Source organism: Uranotaenia lowii, unplaced genomic scaffold, assembly GCF_029784155.1.
Source record: "Uranotaenia lowii strain MFRU-FL unplaced genomic scaffold, ASM2978415v1 HiC_scaffold_596, whole genome shotgun sequence".
In the NCBI taxonomy this organism is placed as follows: Eukaryota; Metazoa; Arthropoda; class Insecta; order Diptera; family Culicidae; genus Uranotaenia; species Uranotaenia lowii.
In genome coordinates this window covers 1-25,000 of record NW_026598529.1, presented here as the reverse complement: position 1 = coordinate 25,000, position 25,000 = coordinate 1, and the positions used below count along the sequence as shown (strand labels likewise).

The 25,000-nt window shown below is 40.2% G+C and overlaps 7 protein-coding genes and 1 long non-coding RNA gene across 9 annotated transcripts; 6 read left to right on the top strand and 2 right to left on the bottom strand.

Annotated features, from left to right (window-relative positions):
- Window positions 1-155: 155 nt before the first annotated feature.
- LOC129760384 (uncharacterized) lies at window positions 156-828 on the bottom strand. Its single transcript, XM_055758031.1, has 2 exons — window positions 641-828; window positions 156-588 (listed from the first exon to the last, which is right to left on the bottom strand). The coding sequence occupies exons 1-2, from the start codon at window positions 686-688 to the stop codon at window positions 235-237; spliced, it is 402 nt and encodes a 133-aa protein (XP_055614006.1). The 5' UTR covers window positions 689-828; the 3' UTR covers window positions 156-234.
- A 1,527-nt stretch (window positions 829-2,355) lies between these two features.
- LOC129760385 (endonuclease III-like protein 1) lies at window positions 2,356-3,671 on the top strand. The gene has a single exon (XM_055758032.1). It carries the CDS (start codon window positions 2,625-2,627, stop codon window positions 2,955-2,957), a length of 333 nt encoding a protein of 110 aa, XP_055614007.1. The 5' UTR covers window positions 2,356-2,624; the 3' UTR covers window positions 2,958-3,671.
- A 645-nt stretch (window positions 3,672-4,316) lies between these two features.
- On the top strand, window positions 4,317-6,603 carry LOC129760383 (prostatic acid phosphatase). Its single transcript, XM_055758030.1, has 4 exons — window positions 4,317-4,412; window positions 4,673-4,961; window positions 5,022-5,120; window positions 5,198-6,603. Exons 2-4 carry the CDS (start codon window positions 4,836-4,838, stop codon window positions 6,266-6,268), a joined length of 1,296 nt encoding a protein of 431 aa, XP_055614005.1. The 5' UTR covers window positions 4,317-4,412; window positions 4,673-4,835; the 3' UTR covers window positions 6,269-6,603.
- Window positions 6,604-8,123: 1,520 nt separating this feature from the next.
- LOC129760380 (uncharacterized) lies at window positions 8,124-8,827 on the top strand. The gene is made up of 3 exons (XR_008740330.1): window positions 8,124-8,317; window positions 8,381-8,466; window positions 8,529-8,827. It is a non-coding gene; the product is annotated as an uncharacterized LOC129760380 (long non-coding RNA).
- Window positions 8,828-9,130: 303 nt separating this feature from the next.
- Window positions 9,131-10,384, top strand: LOC129760386 (uncharacterized). Its single transcript, XM_055758034.1, has one exon. It carries the CDS (start codon window positions 9,131-9,133, stop codon window positions 10,382-10,384), a length of 1,254 nt encoding a protein of 417 aa, XP_055614009.1.
- A 4,990-nt stretch (window positions 10,385-15,374) lies between these two features.
- LOC129760387 (uncharacterized) lies at window positions 15,375-20,026 on the top strand. Of its 2 annotated transcripts, none has more exons than XM_055758035.1 (6): window positions 15,375-15,639; window positions 15,742-17,066; window positions 17,558-18,729; window positions 18,787-18,889; window positions 18,954-19,213; window positions 19,343-20,026. In XM_055758035.1, exons 2-6 carry the CDS (start codon window positions 15,813-15,815, stop codon window positions 19,443-19,445), a joined length of 2,892 nt encoding a protein of 963 aa, XP_055614010.1. In that variant the 5' UTR covers window positions 15,375-15,639; window positions 15,742-15,812; the 3' UTR covers window positions 19,446-20,026. The 2 variants fall into 2 exon arrangements, with proteins under 2 accessions (XP_055614010.1, XP_055614011.1); XM_055758036.1 differs by having other exon boundaries at window positions 15,375-15,691.
- A 1,111-nt stretch (window positions 20,027-21,137) lies between these two features.
- On the bottom strand, window positions 21,138-21,894 carry LOC129760388 (trafficking protein particle complex subunit 6b). Its single transcript, XM_055758037.1, has 3 exons — window positions 21,697-21,894; window positions 21,365-21,628; window positions 21,138-21,305 (listed from the first exon to the last, which is right to left on the bottom strand). The coding sequence occupies exons 1-3, from the start codon at window positions 21,769-21,771 to the stop codon at window positions 21,180-21,182; spliced, it is 465 nt and encodes a 154-aa protein (XP_055614012.1). The 5' UTR covers window positions 21,772-21,894; the 3' UTR covers window positions 21,138-21,179.
- Window positions 21,895-22,532: 638 nt separating this feature from the next.
- LOC129760381 (prolyl 3-hydroxylase sudestada1) lies at window positions 22,533-24,995 on the top strand (the record flags this gene model as incomplete). The annotated part of the gene is made up of 3 exons (XM_055758029.1): window positions 22,533-22,600; window positions 22,686-22,868; window positions 23,506-24,995. Coding segments are annotated over exons 2-3 (1,578 nt in total), but the record flags the coding sequence as incomplete, so codon positions are not given.
- Between the last annotated feature and the right edge of the window lie 5 nt (window positions 24,996-25,000).

Sequence of the window (25,000 nt, the reverse complement as noted above, 5' to 3'; positions counted from 1 at the left end):
CGGTAGACTGATTGTAAGTTTAGGTTATAATCGCACAATGCAAGAGTTCCTTCTTAACTTTTTGTATCTTTTAGATTTGAAGCTAATAAACTGTCAGAAACAGTCTGTACCGATTTTTACTTCCGGCCTTCGCTAACACATATAGTTTCGAATGGTTCATTATTCAAAACAATTTTATTCATCAAAAAATCTGAATCATTCTAAGCAGCGAATAGTTGAAACATCAAATGCACATCAAACGTTTTGTCGCTTTTTACTCAACATATCTGCAGCAATTTTTTCAAGATCGTCAAGGCTGAGTTGATGAATTTTGCTATCGAAATCTTTCATAAATTCTTGGGTTAATTTCTGGGACTGCTCCTCTTGGTAGTACTTTTTGAACTGACGGTAGATAACATCCTTCAGCGGGTCTGGCTTTTTGACGACCAAAGTGAGCTTGGTACCGTCCTTGATGTTTCCGTACGAGGCGACCGTTTTATCGTCCGAAAGAGTTTTGCCTATAAGCAACAGCTTCTGGTGTTCTACCGGTATCATGCTTTTGCGTTCCAGTTCTTGTTTGATGCCCAGTATAGTTGCATCGTCTGTGGTCTGTGAGAATTTAAATTAACACAAAAATTTGATGTTTGATTTTATTAGTTACCTCCACTACATATTCTTCGCCTTTGAGAATTTTTATTATCAGCTTCATGATGATCAATTGTTGTGAATTGTTCAAGTTATTACCACTTTAAAATGTAAGTCCTGAAACAAATGATTGTATCTTTTCTGTGCTTTTGGTGCTTTCAGATGGGAAAATAAATAAATAAAAAACTGACATCCGCATTGACAGCATCATAACGTGCGATCCCATCATACACGCCGATTTGTATTTAGCATAAAATAAGTTAAAGTTATGTTAAGGCGGTTCATACCAAATAAACAGCTGGTTTAGAAGAGAACAGATGAAAGAATATCGTCTTATGCGAAAATATCAAACACGATTTACATACACGCAGCGAAAAGGTTTTTTATTTCAAAGAAAAGTGCCACGAAAACAAAGGATTTTTTCCTTTGATTTTGGGATAAATAAAAAATACTTTGATTCAAATACATTTTCCTTTGCTTCAAATAAATGCGTGTTTTGACATGAAACATTTTCTTTGATTCAAAAGACGACATTCTTCGAAACAAAATCGTTTTTCGTTTGATTTCATGGCTTTTTCTTTCACTTTAAAGTCGTTTTGATATTAATTTGAAAGGATACTATCTTTGATTCCGTGGTCCTTAAAACTCTAGTACTTCCAGATTTCTTACGTTAGAAAATTAAAACAAATTCTTGATCTTTTTCATTTTATTAAACTATGCATGTTTAAATGTTTCACATTTCAATTACCTTCGCTAATATCAATATTTGAATGTGAAAATTCATTGACCATGCATTCGTTATGTCTTGAACTTGATTCCGAATTTCGTCTCACAGAACAACATTTCCAGATGTTTCAGCCTATCTGTAAATAGAAAGTAAAAGAAAATCTAATTAGAGCACAGCACTCTATTAAGGGGAAAATCACTACTTACTGGCCGTTGGCGGACAGTTCCATTCGAACAATTGATGAATGGTTTCAGAGCCAGACCTTGAGTCTCCTTCGACCTGATCGGAACCGATTGCAACCGCTTAGCCGGAGCACCGGGACTGCCAGTGCATTCACTTCATCAAATTGGTTGCCCTAAAAAAATTGTTACGTTGACGGCTTATTTGAAATCTAATTGATATTGAAAGACCTACCTGGAGCCCACTATCATTTGTCCCCTCAAAGCTGTCGAAAGTTTCCAGCGCCGGATCGTCCCATTTTAGCCTTCCGGTGCTGTGGGACGGTTCATAGGTGGTTTGATTCTGGCGGGTTTTTTTCCTCATGTTTGGTTCGTTTTCCGCCGCCGTCGTGGATGATAGGCCACCTTTCACCAAACAAAAACCAATGCATGTGTGTTGACCGTGGCAACGGCAGCTCACCATTCACTTCAAAAGACCGATTTTTAAAACACTTTGCCACAAAACATCATTTTTGTACCCAATTTAAAACGAAAAAGAATAACATCTATGACTACTCGAGAACGAAAAAATACTTTGTTTCAAAGGAAAATTAATTTATATCAAAGAATTAATCACATTGATTGTGAGTCCAAAGACAAATTCTTTGAATTCAAATTAAATATTTTGATTTAAAGATTTGGGACATTGTTTTAAATAAAAATAAATTCGGTTCAGTATATAATTTACTTGAATCAAAGTAAATTGGTTTTGTTTTAATGTTCACAAGGTTTTTGAATCAAAGATGTAATTTTTTCATCTCAATGGTACTACTTTTCGCTGCGTGTAATACTAAGTACTAAGATATTTATTTAGAAAACGCAACATCTTTTAAATTTTTAAAAATCTATAGACGACATAAGAATCTTTGGGTCAAGTAGTCTCTCTACATTTGCCCATTCGAAATTCAAAACTAATAAAAAAAATTCAACCTGTTTATCCATAGAACAAAGCCAAATTCATCAAGCAAACATCACATATTCTGCTCAACGAATACAGCGGAGACATTCCGGGCACGATCGAAGGTTTACTTAAGCTCCCTGGAGTCGGTAGCAAGATGGCTCATCTGTGTATGCGCTCGGCATGGGACATAGTTACCGGAATCGGTGTCGATACCCACGTTCACCGGATATCGAACTGGCTGCTGTGGGTTCCCCGTGAAACTAAAACTCCGGAAGAAACTCGGGTCGCTCTGGAAAAGTGGCTACCATTTGAGCTGTGGGAAGAAGTTAATCAACTGTTGGTTGGTTTTGGCCAGACCACTTGCACTGCCACCTATCCACGCTGTAACGAGTGTTCAAATGCGGATATATGCCCGGCCAAGGGCAAGCACGGCATACGCAAAACGCCGGTTAAAAAAGAAATCAAGAAGGAGGAGTTAGATTTCTAAATAGATTACACCGCATTTTTCTTGACTTGTTTTTGAAATTTCAGTTGAATGTTTACGTTGCAGTTTAAAATAATTTTTTTTCATTGATTTCCAAGAATACAAATTTACGATCATTCCTTATTATTAAAAATGTTATTCTTAAAACGGGTTTTTGAACTTGCGCTATAACATATCGGTATCGAATTTTGAAAACGGCGAATGCGCCAACATCTCTGTTTCTAGAGAAACCTTTCCAAATAATTCCAAAAATATTATGTAGTCTAAATATCATACAGAAAACTTTGTCCAATCAAAATGGAGGTCTAAGAATTTACTTTATAACCCAGCTGATAATTTCATTTATTTGCGTTTCGCGCATTCGCCTTTTTCAAAATTCATTACAGATATCTTCCAAAATTGTCGAAACGGTATACTTATGTTTTTTTTATTCTAATAAAAGCTTGAATGAATTTAGGTTCGAAACGTTCCTGCATATGTTCCTCAAATGCCATTATAAGACTTTGGTAAAGTGTCCGAAATAAAACACAAAAAAACGTTCATTTAAAAAGTTGTGAATATTTCGAACATGAAGTTCATGTCTCGATTAAAAATGTATGATTTGAAAGTATTTTTTCATATAATAATAATATAGGACATAACATACATAGGACACTTTATCATAAAAAGGTAATAAATATATACTGGTAAATATATGCAAATGCTGTCGAACTTCTTTACTGTGTGCGTTATCATTTATACACGTTACGCGTTTATTGTGCGAAGTTGATCCCGTTTGTTCGGTCTATCTTTTTATTACACTGAACCTCGAAAATACCCAAACTTGAGAACTTTCCCCGCCAACCCGAATGAAACTCCCTCCCTACAGGTTTGGCTATTGGTGGCATAGCACAAAGTTAAGCTCTTAAAGGAGAACTCATCCCCCAAAATCTGATACCACAATAAAATGGAAATCAAAATAAAAAAAAATATCGCCAGATACAGGAATCACACCCATACCTGCAATGGCTTTGCGATTACCATCTCAGGATGCTAACCGCTCGACCACCGGAGAGTTGTTGAGAGAGGCAGCTACATCATCGTATAAGTGAGACTTTCTGCGAATGAAGCGGGAATAAAAGTTATCCCCCAAAAAAAACAGTTCTTCGCTTTGAACTTACCCCCCAAACCTAAATCCGCCAGGATGGAGGTAACAGAATCAGATGCGCTTACAACAAAACCCCCCAAAAAAACAGTTCTTCGCTTGAAGGACAAGTTTGGCTTATTGGCAAGCTGTGATTTTTTCACAAACTTAAGTTGTCAATCTTGAACTTAGGTTTGGCGGGTGGCAGTTCTCAAGTTTGGGTATTTTCGATTTTCAGTGTTTGTTTTGACCGAATTTAGCAATCTTGGAAGCGTTCTCGTTATTTGTGATTAAAACATCAGCTGTTGGCACTGGGTCATATATTTCTTGTTAAGGTAGGTAAAAACTTTTTTGTTTAGTAAACTTCTCGATATGTCCGTATACCGGAAAAATAAAATATGCATCCACCAAGTTGGTGTCCTTCAAACAACCCGAATAAAAGATTAGTCATTACAATGATAATTATCTCAAAAAGAAGTAGCAGTTCTTTTGCTTCTTCAGTGGATAATAGATTACGATGAAAATGGCTGAATGCTCCAGGCAGAACGCAGAAGACACTCGGTATAGATAATCCTTTTTTTTTTGTCTGCTCTAGGCGTTTGAGGTTATTAACCCAAAGAGAAAAATAAAGAAGAAATCAAGAACACACCGTACACTTGAAACGCCATTATACTTGAATGTGTATCAGTTCCTCCGGACCAGTCGGAACGGCAGGAGAGACAGTTTTACCAGGACAACGACTTTAAGGATTCTCAAGAATGGCGTCGTTTAGCAAACGCTCAAAGCATTTTGGGATTTTACTGCTGGCTACTTTGCTGCAGATAGCGCTAGCCGATTTGCAGCAGGAGTCTCCGGATGACGGGAAGCTGATTTTTGCACATGTGGTAAATTCATTTGGTTTCTGTGTGTAAACAAGGCGACATTTTACAATTTCTCGTTCCCAGATATTTCGTCATGGTGATCGGACACCGATCGAGCCTTATCCGACTGATCCCTACAAGGATCCTAAGTACTGGAGCACTGGCTGGGGACAGCTTACTAATGTGAGTATTAAAAAAAACTATCAGAATGTCGATATCAGTTCTTACAACTAATAACCAACAAATATTGTCTTCTTCAGGGAGGCAAGCAGCGGCACCTGGAGCTGGGCCAGTGGCTAAGAAATCGATATCGCAGTATTCTGAGCGACACGTTCTCGGTCAACGAAATCTACATTCGCTCAACCGACGTGGATCGAACGTTGATGAGCGCTCAGTCCAATCTAGCCGGACTCTATCCACCGTTGAATGGAGACGTTTGGAACCCATCGATTAATTGGCAACCGATTCCCGTACACACGATGCCGGAAGATATAGATGCTGTACTGGCTGCAAAAAAATCATGCCCGGCTTTCGACAAAGAATTGTCCAGGTACAAGCACTCGGAAGATTTCCAGGCTTACAACAAATCGTTAGAATCCATGTATGAATACGTAACAGCTCACGTGGGCCGTAAAGTAGATTCGCTTACTACCGCCCAAAATCTGTATAGCAATCTGCACATCGAAGACTTGAACAACTTCACACTGCCAGACTGGACCAAGCAAGTTTACCCAGAGCCACTTCGATCGATATCAGCCAAATCATTTGCCATTAAAACGAATACGACATTATTGGCTCGCTTGAAAACTGGACTACTGATCAAGGAAATGTTGCAACGTTTCCAGGATAAGGTAAACAACAAGCTGAAGCCTGACCGATCGGCATGGATTTACAGTGCTCACGACACAACGGTAGCCAATGTGCTAAATTCGCTGCGCATCTTCGATTTGCACAATCCTCCATTTGCAGCATGTGTTCTGGTTGAACTCTATCGGTCTTCATCCGGTGCTCCGTATGTATCAGTGTTTTACAAAAACACAACTGCCGAACCACAAGCGCTGGTAATCCCTAACTGCGGACAACGTTGTCCGCTGGAGCAGATGTTCAAAGTATATGCAGACATTTTACCGGACGACTGGAAACGCGAGTGCCAAATTTCGTTCCTCTCGTTGGCCTATATGGAGGCCGACATCCGTTCACCTACCAGTATAATCAGCGTTGTTTTCCTGTCGATGATGGCCGTGCTAGTTGTACTATTGGTCGTTGTCGCCTATCGTAAGCGCCATGGTGGCTTCCACAACGACAAGTGGTATCTGCGAATCGATGGATAATGGCACGAGAACAGCGAATCGGCTAGTGGTCGGCGCCGTTTGCTAGGCACAACTATTCCGGTGGATTCCCTAGTTGATGATGTTGAGGAGGTTGATGTTTGAGCTTGCCATCGAATGTGTTGTGCGAAATCAGGTTGTTGCATTTGAAAACTAAACACTATTATACAGAATGTTCACTTAATAAGTGTGATGTAAGACTCTAATGACTCCGATACTCTGTATGAAACTATTACGAATATTTCGATGGATAGAATAAATCTGTTGTGGAACATCTATTAGGAAAAAAATATATACATAAATATGAATTTGTTGCTACCTGTAAACGCACGAAAGTATTCATAACTCATGTTATTTTCACTTCGAAAGGCTCATTACACATTTGTTGTTTTTGGCTTGAGTGTATAATACATTTCTATTCAATGTATTTCGAAAGAAAAACTGATTGCATAAGTACGGGGGTCTTTAAGTCATTATTTGACCCGCGGGCCATAAGGTTGTTGAACCCTAAATACCCCTGAATATATGCAACTTATTTTTTCCATCAATGTACATGAAGCGCTCATTGGCGGATATGATGCGAACGAAATTCAGTTTCTGTTGTCTGCTAGCTTAAAAAAGGCAATTTCGGTGAAAATGTAGACCATGGTCATGATGATTTAAATCGCAAAGGTTCTCGTAAGTAAATTGCGTATAAATTTTACATTAAATTTTCCTATTGGAAAAAAATCTTTCATATCTCATAAACTTCCTTAATTTGATTTTTCTCGGATTTCCCGACTTGTTTTCTAAATGAGACAACAATTTTGCGGTACGATATCGTGTTTTCAAAATAGGGCACCACTCAAAAAATATTTTGTTTTACATATTTACAACCAGTTTACCTAAAGCATTTTACAAAGCTTTAATGTAGAAAAAATATAAAATAATTAATTATTAAAATTATTAGGAGTTTATCATCGTTTATCAGGGTCTGGGTTGCCAGGTGCCCAGATTTGTCTGTAAAACCAAGACTTTTGACCCTTCGTCCAGATATTGGTCAGACACAGATTTTTCCCAGATTTTTGCTCAGAGTGCCCAGATTTTACAGACTTTTGAAATTGAGAGATGAAATCAATATTAATGTATCGGATTTGATCCGTAAGTGCCAGATTTGACTGTAAATCTCGCTTGTATTCATGGGTATTTGACCAATCATTCATTAACTTTTTTTTTTCGGCATGATACGTGGTAGGAAACAGTGTTAGTTATATAGTTCTCAATTCGAAAATAACCTGAATACAAGAAACCTCCCTCCATCCCCCCCGCTCACACGCATCGAAAAATTATTGTTCAGTACCAAATTTGTGATCTTCCTAGTGCACAGACACACACAGACTTTTTTTCAAAATTGCCCAGATTTTTTATCCTCAACACCTGGCATCCCTGATCAGGGTGCCGTTGCTCGCTTTATACTAATTGTAGCTCTTTGTAGTACACTCTAAGAAAATTGTACATAGTGGGACAGTAAAAAGTACATACTTTGAAGTTCGACAACTTTTACGTAGAAGTGGGTTTCAGAAATTACATAAGGTTCCCATTAGAAAAACTGGAAGCTGTAATAACCATGAACTAAATAGTTTTGTGTTTTCTAATGTATGGAAAAAAGTTGATTTTTTCATGGTTAAGTTGCTTAACAACCCCCTTTTTTCATGGTAATTTTTGCCAAAACAATGAATTTTATTGTCAAAAACGTTGAAGTTCACAGTGCATTCAAGGTTTCACAACCATGATATATTTAGTGTCGACCATATAATACATGGTAGAGTGAAAATGAAATTCATGGTTTTTTCACCTTACTTTTCTATTCGGGATACTTTGTCAGTTCTTTCTGTTCTACAAAACCCTCTATGTAGAAAGAACTTTAATTTCAGTTAATTTGAAGTTGACGGCGTTTTGCTTCTCACTTGCACCACCAGAGTCAGTCTGTGATTTGCATCCTACTTGCGCGCACACAACAACTTTTGCAGAACTTCCCCATAAGTCTTTGCGAAAACATAAAAAAATTTCTTGGTAAGTTTGGTAACATTTATTTCCGATGAATGTTTTTTTTTCAATTCATCTCCTTAATTTCAGGATAGTTGTTGGTTTTCACTGGGTCCAGAAGCGACATGAAACGCTATCATAAACGCCAACGGAAAAACGTATTAAAATTTTTCTTGGTATGTTTGGTAACATTTATTTCCGATGAATGTTTTTTTTCAATTCATCTCCTTAATTTCAGGATAGTTGTTGGTTTCCACTGGATCCAGAAGCGACATGAAACGCTATCATAGACGCCAATGGAAAAACGTATTACTCGGATGAACCGAAAACAGTTTGCAAAAAACAGTGGCCGGAAATGATGGAGGTGGTATTCGAAAATTCATTACTGTACTCGCCTTTAAACTTTGAATTGAAGTTCAATAAATTATCAACTCAAATAAAATCTCATTCAATTTGAAAGAAAATATCCCTGCTTCTTAATTCCTAATTGAAATTTTGATTTTTTCCTATTTTATGTGATTTTAACATACTTTCAAGTTCACAGAGCTCTACGTTCTTTTGCGTACTTTCTACATACTGGTATGTACCATCCTATTTTACATACTTTATCGTACCACCATTTTTACATACTGGTGGCTTCCTGCACTTACGGGTTGTTGTTGACTTCGATAGAAAAAATCAATTTACGAACACGCCGTTAATTTTCCGTGCAGCAGAGTTTTTTCTAGCGAAACCACGAGCACATACGCCATCTTGTATCAGTCGCGAAGTTTTTAGTTTCTATTTTTTATTATTTGGTTTTGCTTGTTTGCACAAACCGAACCGAAGAAGATAGCTGCCATGGGGGAAAGTCCCCCACCGTGGGGCAAAACTCCACATCCCTTAAATCCAAACCGAAGGCAACTACCCCAATGGATGGACCCTAAAGGAGATCACGGAGAGATGCAATTTCTCCAGGTCAAACCTGTAGCTCCTGCCAAACTACCGATCTACCCCTTCATCATTGCCAAAACCGTCGAACAGGAAGCCGGAATCATCCATGGCGGAAACCCTACCGACAATGGAAGCACATATTTGCTCAAGGTTCGCTCACCTCGGCAGGTGGAAATACTGCTGAAGGTTAAACAGTTAATTGATTCTACCCCCGTTACCATCACGTACCACCCAACACTTAACACCTGTAAGTGTGTAGTAACGTGCAAAGAAGTAGAAGGTGCAACAAACGAACAACTGGCAAGCGATCTCGAGAGTCAAGGAGTCACCAGTGTTTACCGATTCCTTAGAAAAGAAAACGAAAAAGATATTCCCACCCACACAATGGTTTTGACTGTCCGCGGTACGGTGGTCCCCCGGTACATCCGCTTTGGATTTCTCCAAATTTCCACCCGCCCGTATTACTCTCGTCCGATGCTCTGCGTACAATGTGGGAAATTTGGCCACACGCAAAAAAACTGCAAGTTTGACCCCATTTGTATCAATTGCGGAGACAAAGAGGTTCACTCCAACTGTAAAAAAGAGCCACACTGCGTAAACTGCCGGAATAACCACCCCACGAACAGCCGAACCTGCTCATTCTTCAAGGAGGAACAAGAAATAATTAAACTAAAAACTGACACCGGAATCTCCCATAAAGAAGCAGTTAAGGAACTTCGTAGCCGCCTGATTCGATCCAGTAGTATTCAACAACGCCTAAACCCAGAACGCAACCCTACGAACCAAGAGACCGAAATTATACAACTCCGGAAGCAAGTAGCCATCCTAACTGCACAACTAGCCATGTTCACTCGCAGACCACAAGACAACCCGACCAATGACGAAAACGAATCCGAAAGTGACGGCAGCATGACAACCTCCTGCTCAACCGCCAGCCACCAAACCACCCCCAAACGCATTCGAAATGGCTCTTCCGAAGGAATGCAAACCAGCAGTGAATCCAGTTCTGGAACCACAACCCAACAGAAATTGAACCGCACAAAGAAAAAACGGCAACGGAATCCCGAAAACCAGATCAACACTGAAAATCAACCGACGTCCTCCAACCCAGGTAAAGACAACCGGCAGCTGTCCAATCACCCCTCTTCCTCACGGCGGTAAGTCGAAACCCAACTTCTTTTCCAATTTCAATTTTTATCATGGCTACCTCCATCCCAAACATTAACAATCACAACCTATCCCACCATAACCCAACACCCGCTAGGAAAAACAAAATAAGTTTCGCTATCCAATGGAATCTACGTGGACTGAGAGCCCGATTGCAAGAATTAGAAGTATTAACCTACAAATATCAACCCTTAATACTCTCCCTCCAAGAAACCCTCATCTCAGCCAATCTACCCAATCTGATAAAAGGCTACACAACCCTTCTTGATCCCACCGGCCAAGGTTCTGGTATATCAATTAAATCTGGCCTACCCTTTAAACAGATCCCACTATCAGCACCCTTCAGCGTTGTTTGTATACGCCTTAAATCACCCATTGATATCACAGTCGTTTCCCTTTACTGCAGCCCCTCAGTTCGTTTTCAAGAATTTGTCCAAGGTCTTGAAGATATTTTACAACAACTGCCTCAACCCATAGTCATCATGGGGGACCTCAACGCACATTCTCCTCTCTGGGGGGGAGCCCACACATGCCGAAAGGGTTCCTTTCTTGAGAATTTCCTTATCCTGAAAAATTTAACTACCTTAAACGATTGCAGCCATACTCGCGTCGACCCATCAAATGGAAATACCTCTGCTCTTGACCTAACCCTAGTCTCCTGGTCCCTCGGTCCCAAATTTAGTTGGCACACAATCGAAGACGACTGCGGCAGTGACCATATTCCAATCCATATCTCAATAGAATCCTCCACACCGCAATCCACAACACGCCCTCGTTGGAAGCTCCATGAAGCTGACTGGGTTAAATATCAGACCCTTATTGATCAATATATTGATAATCACCCACCAATAACCGTTCAGTCTTTTACCGAAATGGTGCAAAATGCCGCACTTGAATCTATTCCACGAACAAATGGTACACCAGGTAAAGCTTCTGTCCCTTGGTGGGGTCCCGAAGTAAAAGATGCTGTGAAATGGCGTCGCAAAAAATTGCGCGCCCTTCGTCGAATACCAAATGACGACCCCCGAAAGGCCGAAGCCCTAACCGAATTTAAAGCTGCAAGATCTTCCGCACGAGCTGCTATTAAAACAGCAAAAGAAAACAGTTGGAATGAGTTTCTCGGTGAAATCCAACCTGAAACACCCTCCTCCAAATTATGGGATAAATTAAAAAGATTGAACGGAGAAAACCGACGAAGTCAGTTCCATCTTCTCTTGAATAACCAGTATACTAACAACCCCCAATGCCTTGCCGAAGCGTTTGGTGACACTTTCCAGTCAATAAGCTGTCCTTCTGGAAGCTCGAACGATCATTTTGATATAACATTCGATACAAATGAACACCCAGACTACAACAGTGATTTCAGTTTGGGAGAATTTGAAACGGCCCTGAGGAAAACAAAAGGTTTGTCTGCCGGTCCAGATGGAATAAGTTATCCCCTTCTCAAAAACCTTACGAGGTTAGGAAAAATCCACCTACTCAATGTTTATAATAACATCTGGAGAACTGGCTTAATTCCCGATAGCTGGAAGCAAGGTCTAGTAATACCCATCCCAAAACCAAAACTGGATCCCCACTTGTTAGACAGCTATCGCCCCATAACCTTGCTCGATTGCATGGGAAAGTTGATGGAAAAAATGGTGAATCGACGACTTCTCTTTGTTCTAGAATCTAGAAATCTCCTTGACAACCGTCAATTCGCGTTTCGCCCTGGTTTTAGTACCGACGACCACCTTTCCACCCTTGAACTTATAATCGACGATGCCCTACAAAGAAACATGCATATTGAATGTCTCTCACTTTACCTTTCCAAAGCGTTTGACCGCGCCAAACGCAAACGAATCCTTGAAGCTTTGCTAGGTTGGGGCATTACTGGAAATCTAAGCTATTACATTAAAAGTTTCCTGGAAAACCGTTCTTTTCGAGTTTTCGTTGATGGGAAATATTCTGGGTTAAAAAATATCTATGAAGGTGTACCACAGGGCTCAGTAATATCACCTACGTTATTCCTTATTGCTATGCAAAGCATCTTTGATCATATCCCAACTGATGTCAACATTTTAGTTTTTGCCGATGACATTGTCCTGACTTCCGAAGCCGCCTTCCCCCGAATAGCCCGCCGAAAACTTCAGACTGCTGTCAATTCAGTGTCTGAATGGGCACCAAATGCAGGTTTCTCCTTCTCAGCCCCCAAATCGAAATTACTCCATCTTGGCCCAAACCGAAAGAAACTCTCTAAGTTACCCCACCTCACAATGAACGGCCACTCAATCGAAATAGTCCGATCCACCCGCATCCTTGGGATACAAATCGACGATAAATTAAACTTTGTAGCCCACGCAAATATGGTACGCAAAAATTGTAGAAACAAGCTAAACATCCTTAAAATCATAAGTCGAAACTGCGGAACCGCATCTCGGGCAATACTTTTTCGCTTCCTTAACCAATGGCTCCTACCTTCTATTCTATATGGTATTAACATTTACAGTCGCGGAGGAAACAAAATCCTAAAAAGCCTAGAGCCGCTTTACAACCAAGCGGTCCGCACTATAAGCTCCGCCTTTAAATCTAGCCCTATCGAGTCATTAATGGTAGAAAGTGGCCTGCTCCCATTCGAACTAGTTTCTCTACAAAACCTATCCACCAAAGCAATTCGTTGGCTCTCGTACCATCGTTCTCCTAGAGCCCCTTTCATTGTTAGATCCACCCAACTCCTAAGCACACAATTTCCCATCCCTATATCGCTCCCTCCTATCAACCTACGTCCTGAATCTGGCATCCTTCGCTGGAACCCCCCTTTACCTAAAGTCGACCTAAGCCTGCTGCGAAAAATCCGGGCTGGCGATTCAAGATCCAAGATTCTGCCTGAATTTCATCAACTAGTAAACCGAAAATATCCCACACACCGCAAAGTCTACACAGACGGATCAAGGAGCTCAAACGGCCAGGTCGGTAGCGGGATTTATGACGGAAACTACAAAGGGAGTCTACCTCTCCCGTCTCACTGCTCTGTGTACAGCTCCGAAGCTTATGCAATATATACTGCTCTGGAAAAACGCTGTCATTCATCCAATCAAATTGTCATTTTTTCCGATTCTGCGAGCGTTCTAACGGCGGTTGCTTCAAACAACAGAAGCCACCCTTGGATAGATGGTATCATCAAGCTAGCGTTGGAAAAAGACGTCATACTCTGCTGGATCCCAGGACACGCAGGAATTCCCGGCAACGAAATTGCTGACGTTCTCGCATCCGAAGGAACCCAGATCCCCTCTCCTGACATGCCTGTCCCACACATTGACGCAACCAAGTGGTTAAAAAACATCATACGACAACAATGGGAGATCTCATGGTACCGAAATACCTCATCCAAATTGCGAGAAATAAAAAGCTCCACCCTGTCTTGGACCGACAGGAAACAACATCTTGAAAGAAGAGCCTTAACACGCCTCAGGATTGGACACACCAGACTGACTCACGGTCATCTTATGAGCAAAGAAGAGCCCGACTGCCCATCATGCAACGGCATCATATCTGTGAAGCACCTGCTGATCAACTGCCCCAGTTACCACCAAGCAAGACAATCTAGCGGAATCAACCAGAGTCTACGAGTTGCACTATCGAACAACCCTACAGAAGAAACAAAAATGCTAAAGTTCTTAAAAATTGCGAAATTACTCGATAAGTTGTAAAATTCTATCTTACCTTATTCCAAAAAAGGGATGAATGACTTTTAGAAGTTAAAATCCATCCAAATAAAAAAAAAAAAAAAAAAAAAATTACGGGTTGTTTTGGCTTCTTTTCACATACTTTTGTGTAGGATTTTCTAAGGGTGTAGACAAATAAGCTAAAACCACTAAAACCACCTAAAACTACATCTAGCGTAAAAGTTCAAAAGGGCGAAGCTGCCAAATGTAAACAATTTGAGTTAACGGTTATTCTGGATGTACCGATGTACGCTTTTGCACTTTACTCAATAAAAGCGGTTTCATCTTAAAATCACTTAAAACTTTCAAAAAAAATTGATAAAATTCAATTAGGCGAAACTTCTTGTTGGTGCATTTTCCTTGGAACGTGAAGTTACACCTTTATTCAAAATGGGGTTAATTTTTCTATCCGTGTAGGGCCAAAGGCGTAACTGAGTTGACCGTGTGTGACAAAACGCCTAAATAAGTTTTTTTGTAGGACCAAAAAGTGTAACTGCAAAACCATCGGCCGATCATGCAAATTAGGTGAAACTTGCAGGCGTAACTGGAATCGAAAACAAAAACAAGCGAAACTCGAATATATCTTAAATTCAATGATAAAAGTTAAAGTTCTTGATAACCAACGAACAATAAGTGAATATAATGCACATTTCTTGATTTTCTTGAACAAAAAGTGGTCGATTTTTTAAATACTAGGATTTGATTAGATGTTCTGAAATTTCAAACGCGTTTTTCTCGTTTCGGGCTAACTGCTAGTTTCGCCCTCACGAAATGTTACGCTAAATATCGTACCAAACAGAGATGCCAGGTCGTTTTGTCAATAATCAGGACACTGCGAAGAAAAAAATCAGAATTTTTCAGGACACCACTAAATTGGTGAAAATAACATGCAGTTCTGCTTAAATTGAATAACTAAAGGTGAAATATATAGGTGCTGAAGACGCCTCAAATTATGCAATAGCCTTGACCTGGCCTGCAGTTTATTAACTGCAATTAATTAACAAAAAAATTAGTTATATTTTAGATATTTTAAAAAAACCAGAACATTTTAGGGGCCATTTTTAACAAATCAGGACAATTCAAACGATTCAAACGTTTTTGAAAAATTAGGACGGCCCCTCGAAAATCAGGACAAATTCTGAAAAATTAGGACACCTGACACCCCTGTTGCAAATGCCAACAGCTAAAAAGGCTAAAAATGATTAACTTTTTGATTCTCCATTACCTAAATTTTACTTTTTTCAACGATGCGTGCAATCGATGCTGTCATTTTTTGCTCTCGCGATTTACTGCTGTCACCATCTCGTTTCGGGTTTGCCATTCTGTCGTCGTCAGAATTTAATGTTTCGTGCGACGCAGCAAATTTCGGTTTAAATTGGTTTTATTTTCATATTTGATGATGTATTACTGGTTGTAGATCTAGATTCGGAAAGTGTTGTTCCATTGAAACCGTCAATTGCGATCTACATGTGATATTTTGGACTAATCGAAGGTCCCTATCCAAAGTGTCGAAAAAAAAAGTTCCACATCAAAATCTAGCTGCTGGTGTGTGTGAATTTGAAATTTGATTTTTTAAAGTTTTGAGGCGTCACTTGAGGTAAAAAATATTAATTTGATTTTCGAAAACACTTTCTTCGTTACTTTTAGCTTTGGGAAATGCGTTGATGCGTTGTACACCGAAGTATCGTCAACCCTAATGTTAGAGGCTGCAATTTGCCATGTCCGGCTCGGGAAATGATCAAAATGATTCCTTTTGGATACCGGAAAACGCTAGACAATCGGGACAACCTAATTTCATATCTCAAGAAGTGCCTCCGGTAACTTCGAGCAGCTACTTTCAATCTAATGCAGTTCCGGAAGTTGCTTCCTCTTCCGGAAGTCATGGAGTCCCTTCTTATGGGCCAGGCTCTGGGGATAATTTTACAGTTCTGTCAGTTGGTTTCGGAAACTTTATAAAGGTTTACCATCAACCCAACGATGACATAAATATGAATAATCCGGTACCGGGGAAGTACGAGTATGAGCTGTTCTCCAACAATACAAGTTTCCTTCGACCGGGACCAGGATTTGGGTTCCTGTTTCATCAACAACCGCAACAACAATCAATTCCCCAACCGCAAACTTCAGCATCGCAACCACAAACCATGCCTTCCGAAGCACCGAGTAGCAATACTAACATGTTGATCAACCAGCTGGTGGGAAATTGGGCACCTACTGTTTCCGGAACTTACTCACCTTTCGGAGGTGGTGGTCCATCTTTGTTGACCGAGGGTTTACCCAGATCTTCGGAAATTTATGTTCAACAAACCCAGCAACCGCAGCAACCATCCCCTCAACATGAGGCTTCTCCAGTTAATCAGCAGCAACAGCCAACGATTGCCGCCAACAACTCCTCGCCGATAGCAGTCAAACCGCAACCATCAGCACCGGCTAGCTCTGCTGTTCCTGCCAATGCTAGTTTGGCTTCCACTACTGCTTCTTACAACCAGCTGAACGACGATAACAGTGCCAAACTGAATCAAAACGTCAACAAGAAACAACGTATCGTGGCAGAAGTTAAACCAATGCGTATGTCCTACTCGGATGTATTGAGTAAGCAAGTTTCCACCTCTAGCGGTTCTGGTGGAGGTGCTAATCAACCAACAGCTGTTCTATCAGCTCAAAACTCCTCCGGTAAGTCCGCTGCCACTACATTTGCGACTAACGGAACCAACGGTAAATCATCTAACAAGGCAAACACCCCTGCTGGCCAACATGGAGGTAAGAATAAAAATGGTTCTCATCCTGGAGCTCAGTCGGCTGGTGAAAAGAAAGCAACGTCTTCGACCAGTGGTTTGCGCAAATCCGGTGGGCAAGTTGGTGGCACTGCCGCTTCTAATGGACAACCGCAGTTACACGGTGCAGATGGAGTTACCAGCACTGTACGACATTCACAACAACATCAATCGGTAGCTCCGAATGTTGCTGGCAAGGTACGTAGAATGTTTTTTAAGTTAGACTTGTAAAACACAACTTCACTTCAGGCATGAATAATCCTTCGTAATGAAAATCCCGGAAAAAAATCAGTTCTGTTTCGAACCCGTCTACTTCCTTAGTAAGCCCAAAAGTGCCCTTTTGGTTTATTCTGCGAAAGGCTTGTACTTTACCTTGCATAATCGTTTTGTGGGGACTGGTATTTAGTTTGAGCACTACTTCTACGATTTAAAGGCTAGGTACTTTTGCAACGCAAAAGCACTTCCGTATAATGGTAACTGTCCACGGTGATATGCAAACATTTTTTTCTTTAGAGATTTTAAACCTGCAAGGTCTATTTATCCCGACATATGCAAGTCAACATATTCAACGGGATTTGGTTTTGGTTTTTTTTTTCACGTAAATTGACCTTTTGAGGCAAAGCCCTAGATTACTTCGTCGCAGCAACTACTATTACGAAAATCTAACCAACTCAATAAACATTCAACAGGGTAACCGTAAAGCGGACAAATCTTCTGGGAACAAGAGTGGCCCAAGAGGAAACGTTAGCAACCGTACTGATTTGAGCACCGGATCCGTGGGTGGAAAGAAAACCCGATATCGTTCGTATGGAGATGCCTACACTATTCAGGATGTACAAGGTGGTAACGCAACCTCCGGCAAGGGAAGTGACTATGGAAATGACGATACAGTTGAGGAGCTAGACGAAGATGACGATGAAGAGGATGACGGCGACGAGGTCGACGAAGATTACGAAGAATACGAAGACGACGGGCAACAACAGCAACATTCGTTTATGTACAACGTGAAGAAGAACAACAACCCGAACGATACGCATTTCGAGAAAATTTCCGGTGCTCGATCAGTTTACAAAAAAGGCGGCAGTCGCACTTCGGCTTCCACCAGGGGCAAGGCTGAAAAATCATATCCATCGTCTTCGACTGGGTCAAAACGTGGTCAGCGACCTCGGAAGAACCAAAAATACGAGTTTGTTCAAAAAATGTTAAACACCTGGTTCGAGTATCTGGTGTTTGCTGTTTTGTGGCTCTGGTCTTTGGTAAGCGATGTGGTTTACCTTAGTTTGAGACTTTGTTGGGATTACCTGGTAGCCGGATATCAATACTGTCACAGTAACATCATGGTTATGCGACAAGAATTCCAGCAAAATAGACCTGGTACCTGGTTCAAAGGTTTGTGGAATTCGTTTGATAGTCGTTTTGCCAAGGATTCCAAGTGGGCGTTTTGGAGAGGTAAAAGAAAGCCAGCTTCCAACGAGGAACAGACAACTTCCGGTAAGAATTATTATAAAGACGGTCGGCTTCCATCCACGGCTGATGAGGCAATGTCTTCCCTGTTGAATTGTAAGGGCAAAGATGCCTATAGTATTCTCGGAGTGAGCCCTGACTGTTCTCAGGAGCAGATAAGGAAGCACTACAAGAAGATTGCAGTGTTAGTACACCCGGACAAGAACAAACAACCAGGTGCGGAGGAAGCTTTCAAGGTGCTCCAGCGTTCGTTTGAACTGATCGGTGAACCAGAGAACAGAAAAGCCTACGATCAAAGCTTAGCTGAAGCGTTGCACGCCGAAAAAACATGGTCGGAAATTAACGATCTGCTAGCACAGCTGCACACTAAAATCTCAGAAGCCGCGAATACCATAAGGTATTTTTTCGAAGGGTTTTCGATGCGATTCTTTTATTGAATACTTGTGTTTTTTAGATGTAGCAGTTGCTGTCTCAGACATCCTCGAAAACCGACGGGACGACCACATTATGCTGCCCGGGAATGTAACTCTTGCAAGATACGACATTCCGCCAGAGAGGTAATACTGCGACAGATCATTGTGTTTTCTATGAGAATAATCATGTTTTCAACTTCAACTACAGGGCGATATTTGGGCCGAAACAAGCTTCTTTGGGCTACGCTGGAAATATCTGGCCATGATGGAGGGTAATGTGTACGACATAACCGAGTGGGCCAATTGTCAAAAGGGAGCGCTGTCACATTTGCAACCAAACTCGCACATTGTCCAGTATCGGATCGTTCTCGGTGGTAATTCGCAGCAGCAACAGCAAAAGCAACAGGGCGGTGGTCAACAGCCAGCAGACAAGGATGCCGCCCGTTCTCGGAAGGACCTCAATGCAAGGTACACTTTTGTTGATAAATCATGCTGGCATTGCATTTGTGTTCCCTTTTTTCAGATTAAATTTTTTCTCTAACTTTATGGAAAAGGTAAAAAAACGATTATCTAACGTGTTACCTTTCTCTTTTGTAGCGAACCGAACCTCGATGATTTTTTGAACAACATCTACGGTGGACAGAATCAGCAACAACAACAAACGCAAGGCAATTCACGGCGGCGCCATCGTAGAAACTAATCCCCTATTATTTTATGTGTTCCGCTTTGCATTAATAATAGTAGACGTATATAGTAACAGAAGTATCGAACAATTTGTTCAGTTTTTACTCAGAAACATCTAGAGTAGGTACTAGTAGAGATTATTAATCGTTCAAAATCGATCAATGTTTAGTACAGCAAGCAAACTACCGCATTCACGTTACCACCCGCTCATAACCTAGGCTGATGCAAATGTTCTTTTTTCTCTTCGTTTGTCATATATTGTTCCAATTTGCAGTGCACGATTATGTCTTGTGTTAATCCTAAACTCCTCCGAATCGAAAGATGCTCTAAAACACTTTCATTGGCTAGAAAATAAAACAGTACAATTATACAGTAACCGTCGTTTAGTAGCAGTTGAAGCAGTTAAACAAAGTAAATATTTATGAATCGTCGCGCCATTTCTCAGCAAAATGTAACGTAAAACAACCAATATGAGCATTATCTAGCGATATAACAACCCCGTAGAACTGCAAACACTTGTAATAGTCGTTTACTATTATCCAATTAAATGGTAAAATCAATAACTATACTATCAGTATAAGTTGCATGATAGAGAAAGCAGTTTTTTATGTTTGTTACGGTATCCGAAAGCATTGTTATTTTCAAAATAAGCACAAGACAAGTATGGTTAAAAAGTTACTTTCTAGCCGCCAGCTTGTGGAGGGAATAAATGAATCCTTGCAGTATGTGATCGAAGTGCGAAGGATGAAAAAATCGTTCTCAAATTGTTGCTATCAACTACGGTCCACTTACGGCCCCTTCTGGCCAATGGCATAATGGTTGTCACCTAAAATCGTCACCCGAATGCGACGATTCTCACCCATGGTGACTACGAGAATAGGGTAAGAACTCACAAAGTTCATCCGAAGTGACAGTCCTCACCTAAACCGACTACTGGAATAGAGTGACTTGGGTGACTCGACTATCATCACGTCACGCGCGGCGCAGAATAAGGGCCTCCGTGATTGATTCGGAATAATCAACATTGCACAATGAATCACATGTAAGTGTGCTGGGCACACTGTACAACTTTTAAAATCTTCTACTTTGAAAGAATCAATAACGACCTTCTTTATTATTCATTGTATTATTTTTTTTCATTTTTAACTGGGATTTTTACGTTGTTGCGTTATTCATACCAACCTCTTTTTGTGTAGATTTTGCCTAAAGTACGGAGACACCAAGAAAACCCTCTTATGCAGAAAATGCAGCACCACAAATCACGATAGTCAAACCTGTAAGAGTGCGAAAACTGACTTCCCATGAAACAAACGTGATTACTTGAAAGAAACGACAGCCTATAAAATCACCAACCATACCAACTGTAAATTGATCCAATAAACCAACATTTGCCAACGTTGGCCTGACTAAAAAAACCCCTATCGATTTAAGCAGACAATGGACAACCGCATCGACCAGCTGAGAAAAAACATCCTCGAATAATCGATAATAGGCATCGGTATCTTTCATTCAAAATAAAACAATTTAGCACCCATAGCTTCAACTAGAGTCGGCATTGCGTTGATTTGATTTCAAAGAAATTGATGGATCGTGAAAGCATAACGAACAGTAATCATAGCCATTCTACTCTCGAAATAAGCTTAGCTTGGAGACATAGAGGGTAAAGTTGTGTATTACCTACGGAATTTTTAGAAAATATACATACCTGTGAAGGTCCCAGACGAAAAAGTTAATATGTATTTGCGACACTTTATCCCCGGTTAACTTGAATGTGAAACTTACACGAAGGCATGGTTTGAATTTCTGCCGTGACCGTACTTGTGATTCCCAGGTTTGCCAAACTGCCCCGTACCAATCCACAGGTGAAAGCTACGTACTGCAATTATAAAAATTGTTTTTAAACTAGTTAAAAAAAAAATAACCAATCTAATTTACCTTAGGGGCGTGTTCCAGGTACTGAGCCCCGGACGACAATCGTGTCAGAAAACGGAATGCATTATCTTGCAGCACATACACGCCCTGATGGTTGGTGCGCAGATTGTCGATCTGCTTCCGGTAGATCGAGCTCCAGAAGTCCGTGCAGATGAACTTCATCGTGTCCAGTTCGTCCTTGAACCGGGGCCACTCGCGGGTCAACCGCTCGATGATTCGATAGCCGGTCGTGTAACCGATGTACTCTAGCGCGGAGAGATCGTTTTCCTGTAGTTTATTTTAAATTTAGTTTAATGAGTGAGAGGTAATCTAACTTGAAAATTTCACATTTGTACCTTGCCGTTTTCCTTTCCTAAAGTATAGTTGACTATTTCCGAATGCAGATATTCGAATATAGCTTCTTCTGACATTTTTTTTAAAAATTGGTAATTGTTAATTAATTATTGTTTTAACAGGAATTTTGGATTAATAAATTAAAGTATTTTTACATTTCTTCTACTAAAATTCTTTGATAACAAACGATACACGCTGAGAAAATTTCAACAACCTTTAGGTTCACAGTAAATGCTTTGTCATTGAGTGTTTTGGTCCAATATGGTACATACAGAGGTGATGATGAGACTCAATACTCATTCGCTGATGGCTATTTCCTAAGCATTACCAGAAGAAACCTTCACCATTTTAGCGGCGTCTTAGAATACAAATGAATAAAAATGATAGAAGTTAGTCTCAATATAGATAAATATCATTCGAAAACTACATTCGAGTCGAGTGTTAATATTTATAAATGCTTATTCAAAAGATTGGTTTATTCAAATAGGTAATATACTGGAATTTTTTTTTTATAAATTTATAAATGCAAATTTTATACTCTACCTATTTGAATATAATTCATGGTATTTCGTAAAAACGTCACAAAAACTTTAATTTTGGAAAATTAACCTCAAAAAGAATCGTGTTGGTTGTCTGCTGTACAATTTTTGCACTTCAATTTTTAAAAGTTATTTTTCTCTTCCCCACATCTTAGTGGGACGCTGGTTAGTGTGCGTGAGAAATGTCAAAAACAATTAAATTTCCAAAAATATTCAAATTTCTCGAAAATTGCCGTTTTGTTAAATAACTTTTCAATCAAGATTGCTTCAACCCATTTAAGCGTGTCCATACATTCAAACGAAAATGTCAAATGCGTTGGAAAAAAACACGCGAGTTTAACAAATTGTGTTATCATCAAGAGGAGTGGTAAGTCTAGCAGCTTGGATTAAAAAGAAATTTCAATTTTAGGCAGGAAAAATCCCTCCAACTGTTATGTTTTTTTTTCAAATAGCTAACTAACTACTTAGGCTGTCGAGTGGTGTTGCAGGAAACCGAAATAACTAGCAGAACCAGGTGAAAATCGCATCTGGAAAACGTGCATCCATCATGTCGCACAAAAACGACGACCAGCAGCCGGTGACGGATCAAAGCGAGCGTACCCAGGGTGAACAAAAAAATTCCGATGGAGAGAACGGTGAGTTCTATTTTTTCAATTGTTGTTTAAATCTTCCTCAAGATATTAATTATGCTAATTATGGCTTTAGAGAAAGATTTCATAAATTTGAGTTCATCACAGTGCTAGTTTTAACAACTTTCGAATGTCGGTTCTGAATTTTTTCATAGTTTATTCCCATAATGTTAACAGGGGATGGAAGCAATGAACACTTGGAGAAGATTAAATTGAAGGACGTAATTTCCGGGAAAAAGGATGGCTATTAACCCATCTTATAAGGAATTTCATAAGGATCAATTAAAAAACAAAAAATAGATCATAAACATATACCTACTTATTTTTCTTTGTTTGCTAGATCGTTAATATGTTTCGATGATATTTATATCTCATAACATGGCCTTATCGATATTGAACTGTTAATTTTCGTGAAATTTTTCGTCTAATTTAAAACAAGTCAATCACACAAGCATACCAACATTTTTACCGGAATGATCTTAGTCGAAAATTTTCAACACGATTTTCTAATCTTGAGTGGATTATTTGAAGTGTACTTATCTGGAAAAAATGATGGGTGAGTGTGATCTATTCTAAGTGAAATAAAATACTGAACATACTAATGACTCCACGCCATGGGTGTGCTTTTCTTCGGTCTTTGCAGGAATCAAACGACCCGCGCTTGACATACAAGAGGAGGCATCCAGATCGAAACTGCAAAAATTGGAAGAATTGGTAACAATTAACTGTAGCTATCGTGAGCAGAGTTTTCGGGGGCAGTTTAGCAAAGCGTGGGCTGGAAGCGAATCATTGGGAAAGGACAATTTTCTACTGAAAAATGAACCTTTCCAGCTGGCAGTGTTGCAAAAATTTTTGCATGAAGATGAACAGGAGGCACTGGTAACTAAAGCCTTAGAACAAGAGTTCTCCGATATGGAATGGAAACGTAAACAGATGGACTTGTACGAGTTCTATCAAACGACGGATCTGTGTGCTGTTCAGAAGAAATATCTGTCGGCATTCTACAAAAACTTGAATGAACGTGTACTTCCAATGATGATGGAATTAACGGGGATGGAGCTTACACATATTTCGGCATCTTGTTCGATGTACAACTCGGGAGATTATTTACTAGTGCATGACGATTTGCTTACAGACCGTAAGATAGCATTTGTTTTCTATCTAAGTCCATGGGACGGGCATCGGAAATGGTCAGCTGAGCATGGTGGAGCTCTAGAGCTTTTCAAAGCAGATCAAAATATGCTACCGGTATTTCCGGTGGTTGACAAAATATATCCGCGCAACAATCAGTTTGTATTCTTCAAAGTCTGCGAAAAGTCTTTCCATCAGGTGTCCGAAGTTACAACATTTGAATATCCTCGCCTCACAATAAACGGATGGTTTCATGGTCCAGTAGACCAACGGCTACCTCAGCACTGCTCCATAATTGTTGATACACACTATTTTGCACCACAACCTGATAAGGTGGATCTATCAGAATGGATCAATAACGTGTATTTGATTGACGAAGTAAAGCACAATATTCAAAAGAAAGTGGAAATGTTTTCCGAAGTGTCTCTGGAAGAATTCATCTCCCCGGAAATATTTTCCGTCATGCTTGAGTCCATTTGTTCCAGCAAAGATTTGCGGTGGACTATCAAAGGTCCGGCTCATCTGAGAAAGTACGAAATATTAGACTTCACATCAGTCAAATCAGGCCCCCTGCAGGATCTTTACAAACTATTCACTTCACAAGAAATGTTTGGTCTGCTGTACGATTATACGGAGCTAGATTTAGCTGGTAGAAAAGCTAAACGTCCCACCTGTGCCATCGAACTGCAACGTTGGCAGAAAAGCTGTTACACCGTTCTAGGCGACTCGGCATCTTATTCCGACTGCACTCTAGATGTGTTGTTCTATTTGAACGCACAGGAAAACGTAGGAGTGGTGACCTATCTGGTGCCAGAGGGTGAACAGCAACCTAGCAGCAACACTGACGAACCAGACGAAGACGACCCGGTGCTATTGACCGTTTATCCGAAAGACAATGTGCTGAACGTTGTTTATCGAGTCGAGGGTACGACCAAGTTTACTAAGTACGTTTCGAAAAACGTCTATCTGGAGCAGGATCAATGTGACGACGGCCATCCGTACACGTA

Bases quoted from the DNA above. Each gene is read 5' to 3' on its own strand.
- LOC129760388 (XM_055758037.1), bottom strand. From the start codon at position 21,771: ATGTCAGAAGAAGCTATATTCGAATATCTGCATTCGGAAATAGTCAAC. The intron at 21,629-21,696 runs GTACAAATGTGA...AATAAACTACAG, and splicing joins TAGGAAAGGAAAACGGCAAG to GAAAACGATCTCTCCGCGCT. The intron at 21,306-21,364 runs GTAAATTAGATT...TTATAATTGCAG, and splicing joins ACCTGGAACACGCCCCTAAG to TACGTAGCTTTCACCTGTGG.
- LOC129760385 (XM_055758032.1), top strand. From the start codon at position 2,625: ATGGCTCATCTGTGTATGCGCTCGGCATGGGACATAGTTACCGGAATC.
- LOC129760384 (XM_055758031.1), bottom strand. From the start codon at position 688: ATGAAGCTGATAATAAAAATTCTCAAAGGCGAAGAATATGTAGTGGAG. The intron at 589-640 runs GTAACTAATAAA...AAATTCTCACAG, and splicing joins GCGAAGAATATGTAGTGGAG to ACCACAGACGATGCAACTAT.
- LOC129760387 (XM_055758035.1), top strand. From the start codon at position 15,813: ATGTCCGGCTCGGGAAATGATCAAAATGATTCCTTTTGGATACCGGAA. The intron at 18,730-18,786 runs GTATTTTTTCGA...TGTGTTTTTTAG, and splicing joins GAAGCCGCGAATACCATAAG to ATGTAGCAGTTGCTGTCTCA. The intron at 19,214-19,342 runs GTACACTTTTGT...TCTCTTTTGTAG, and splicing joins CGGAAGGACCTCAATGCAAG to CGAACCGAACCTCGATGATT.
- LOC129760383 (XM_055758030.1), top strand. From the start codon at position 4,836: ATGGCGTCGTTTAGCAAACGCTCAAAGCATTTTGGGATTTTACTGCTG. The intron at 4,962-5,021 runs GTAAATTCATTT...TCTCGTTCCCAG, and splicing joins AGCTGATTTTTGCACATGTG to ATATTTCGTCATGGTGATCG. The intron at 5,121-5,197 runs GTGAGTATTAAA...TGTCTTCTTCAG, and splicing joins GCTGGGGACAGCTTACTAAT to GGAGGCAAGCAGCGGCACCT.
- LOC129760386 (XM_055758034.1), top strand. From the start codon at position 9,131: ATGGGGGAAAGTCCCCCACCGTGGGGCAAAACTCCACATCCCTTAAAT.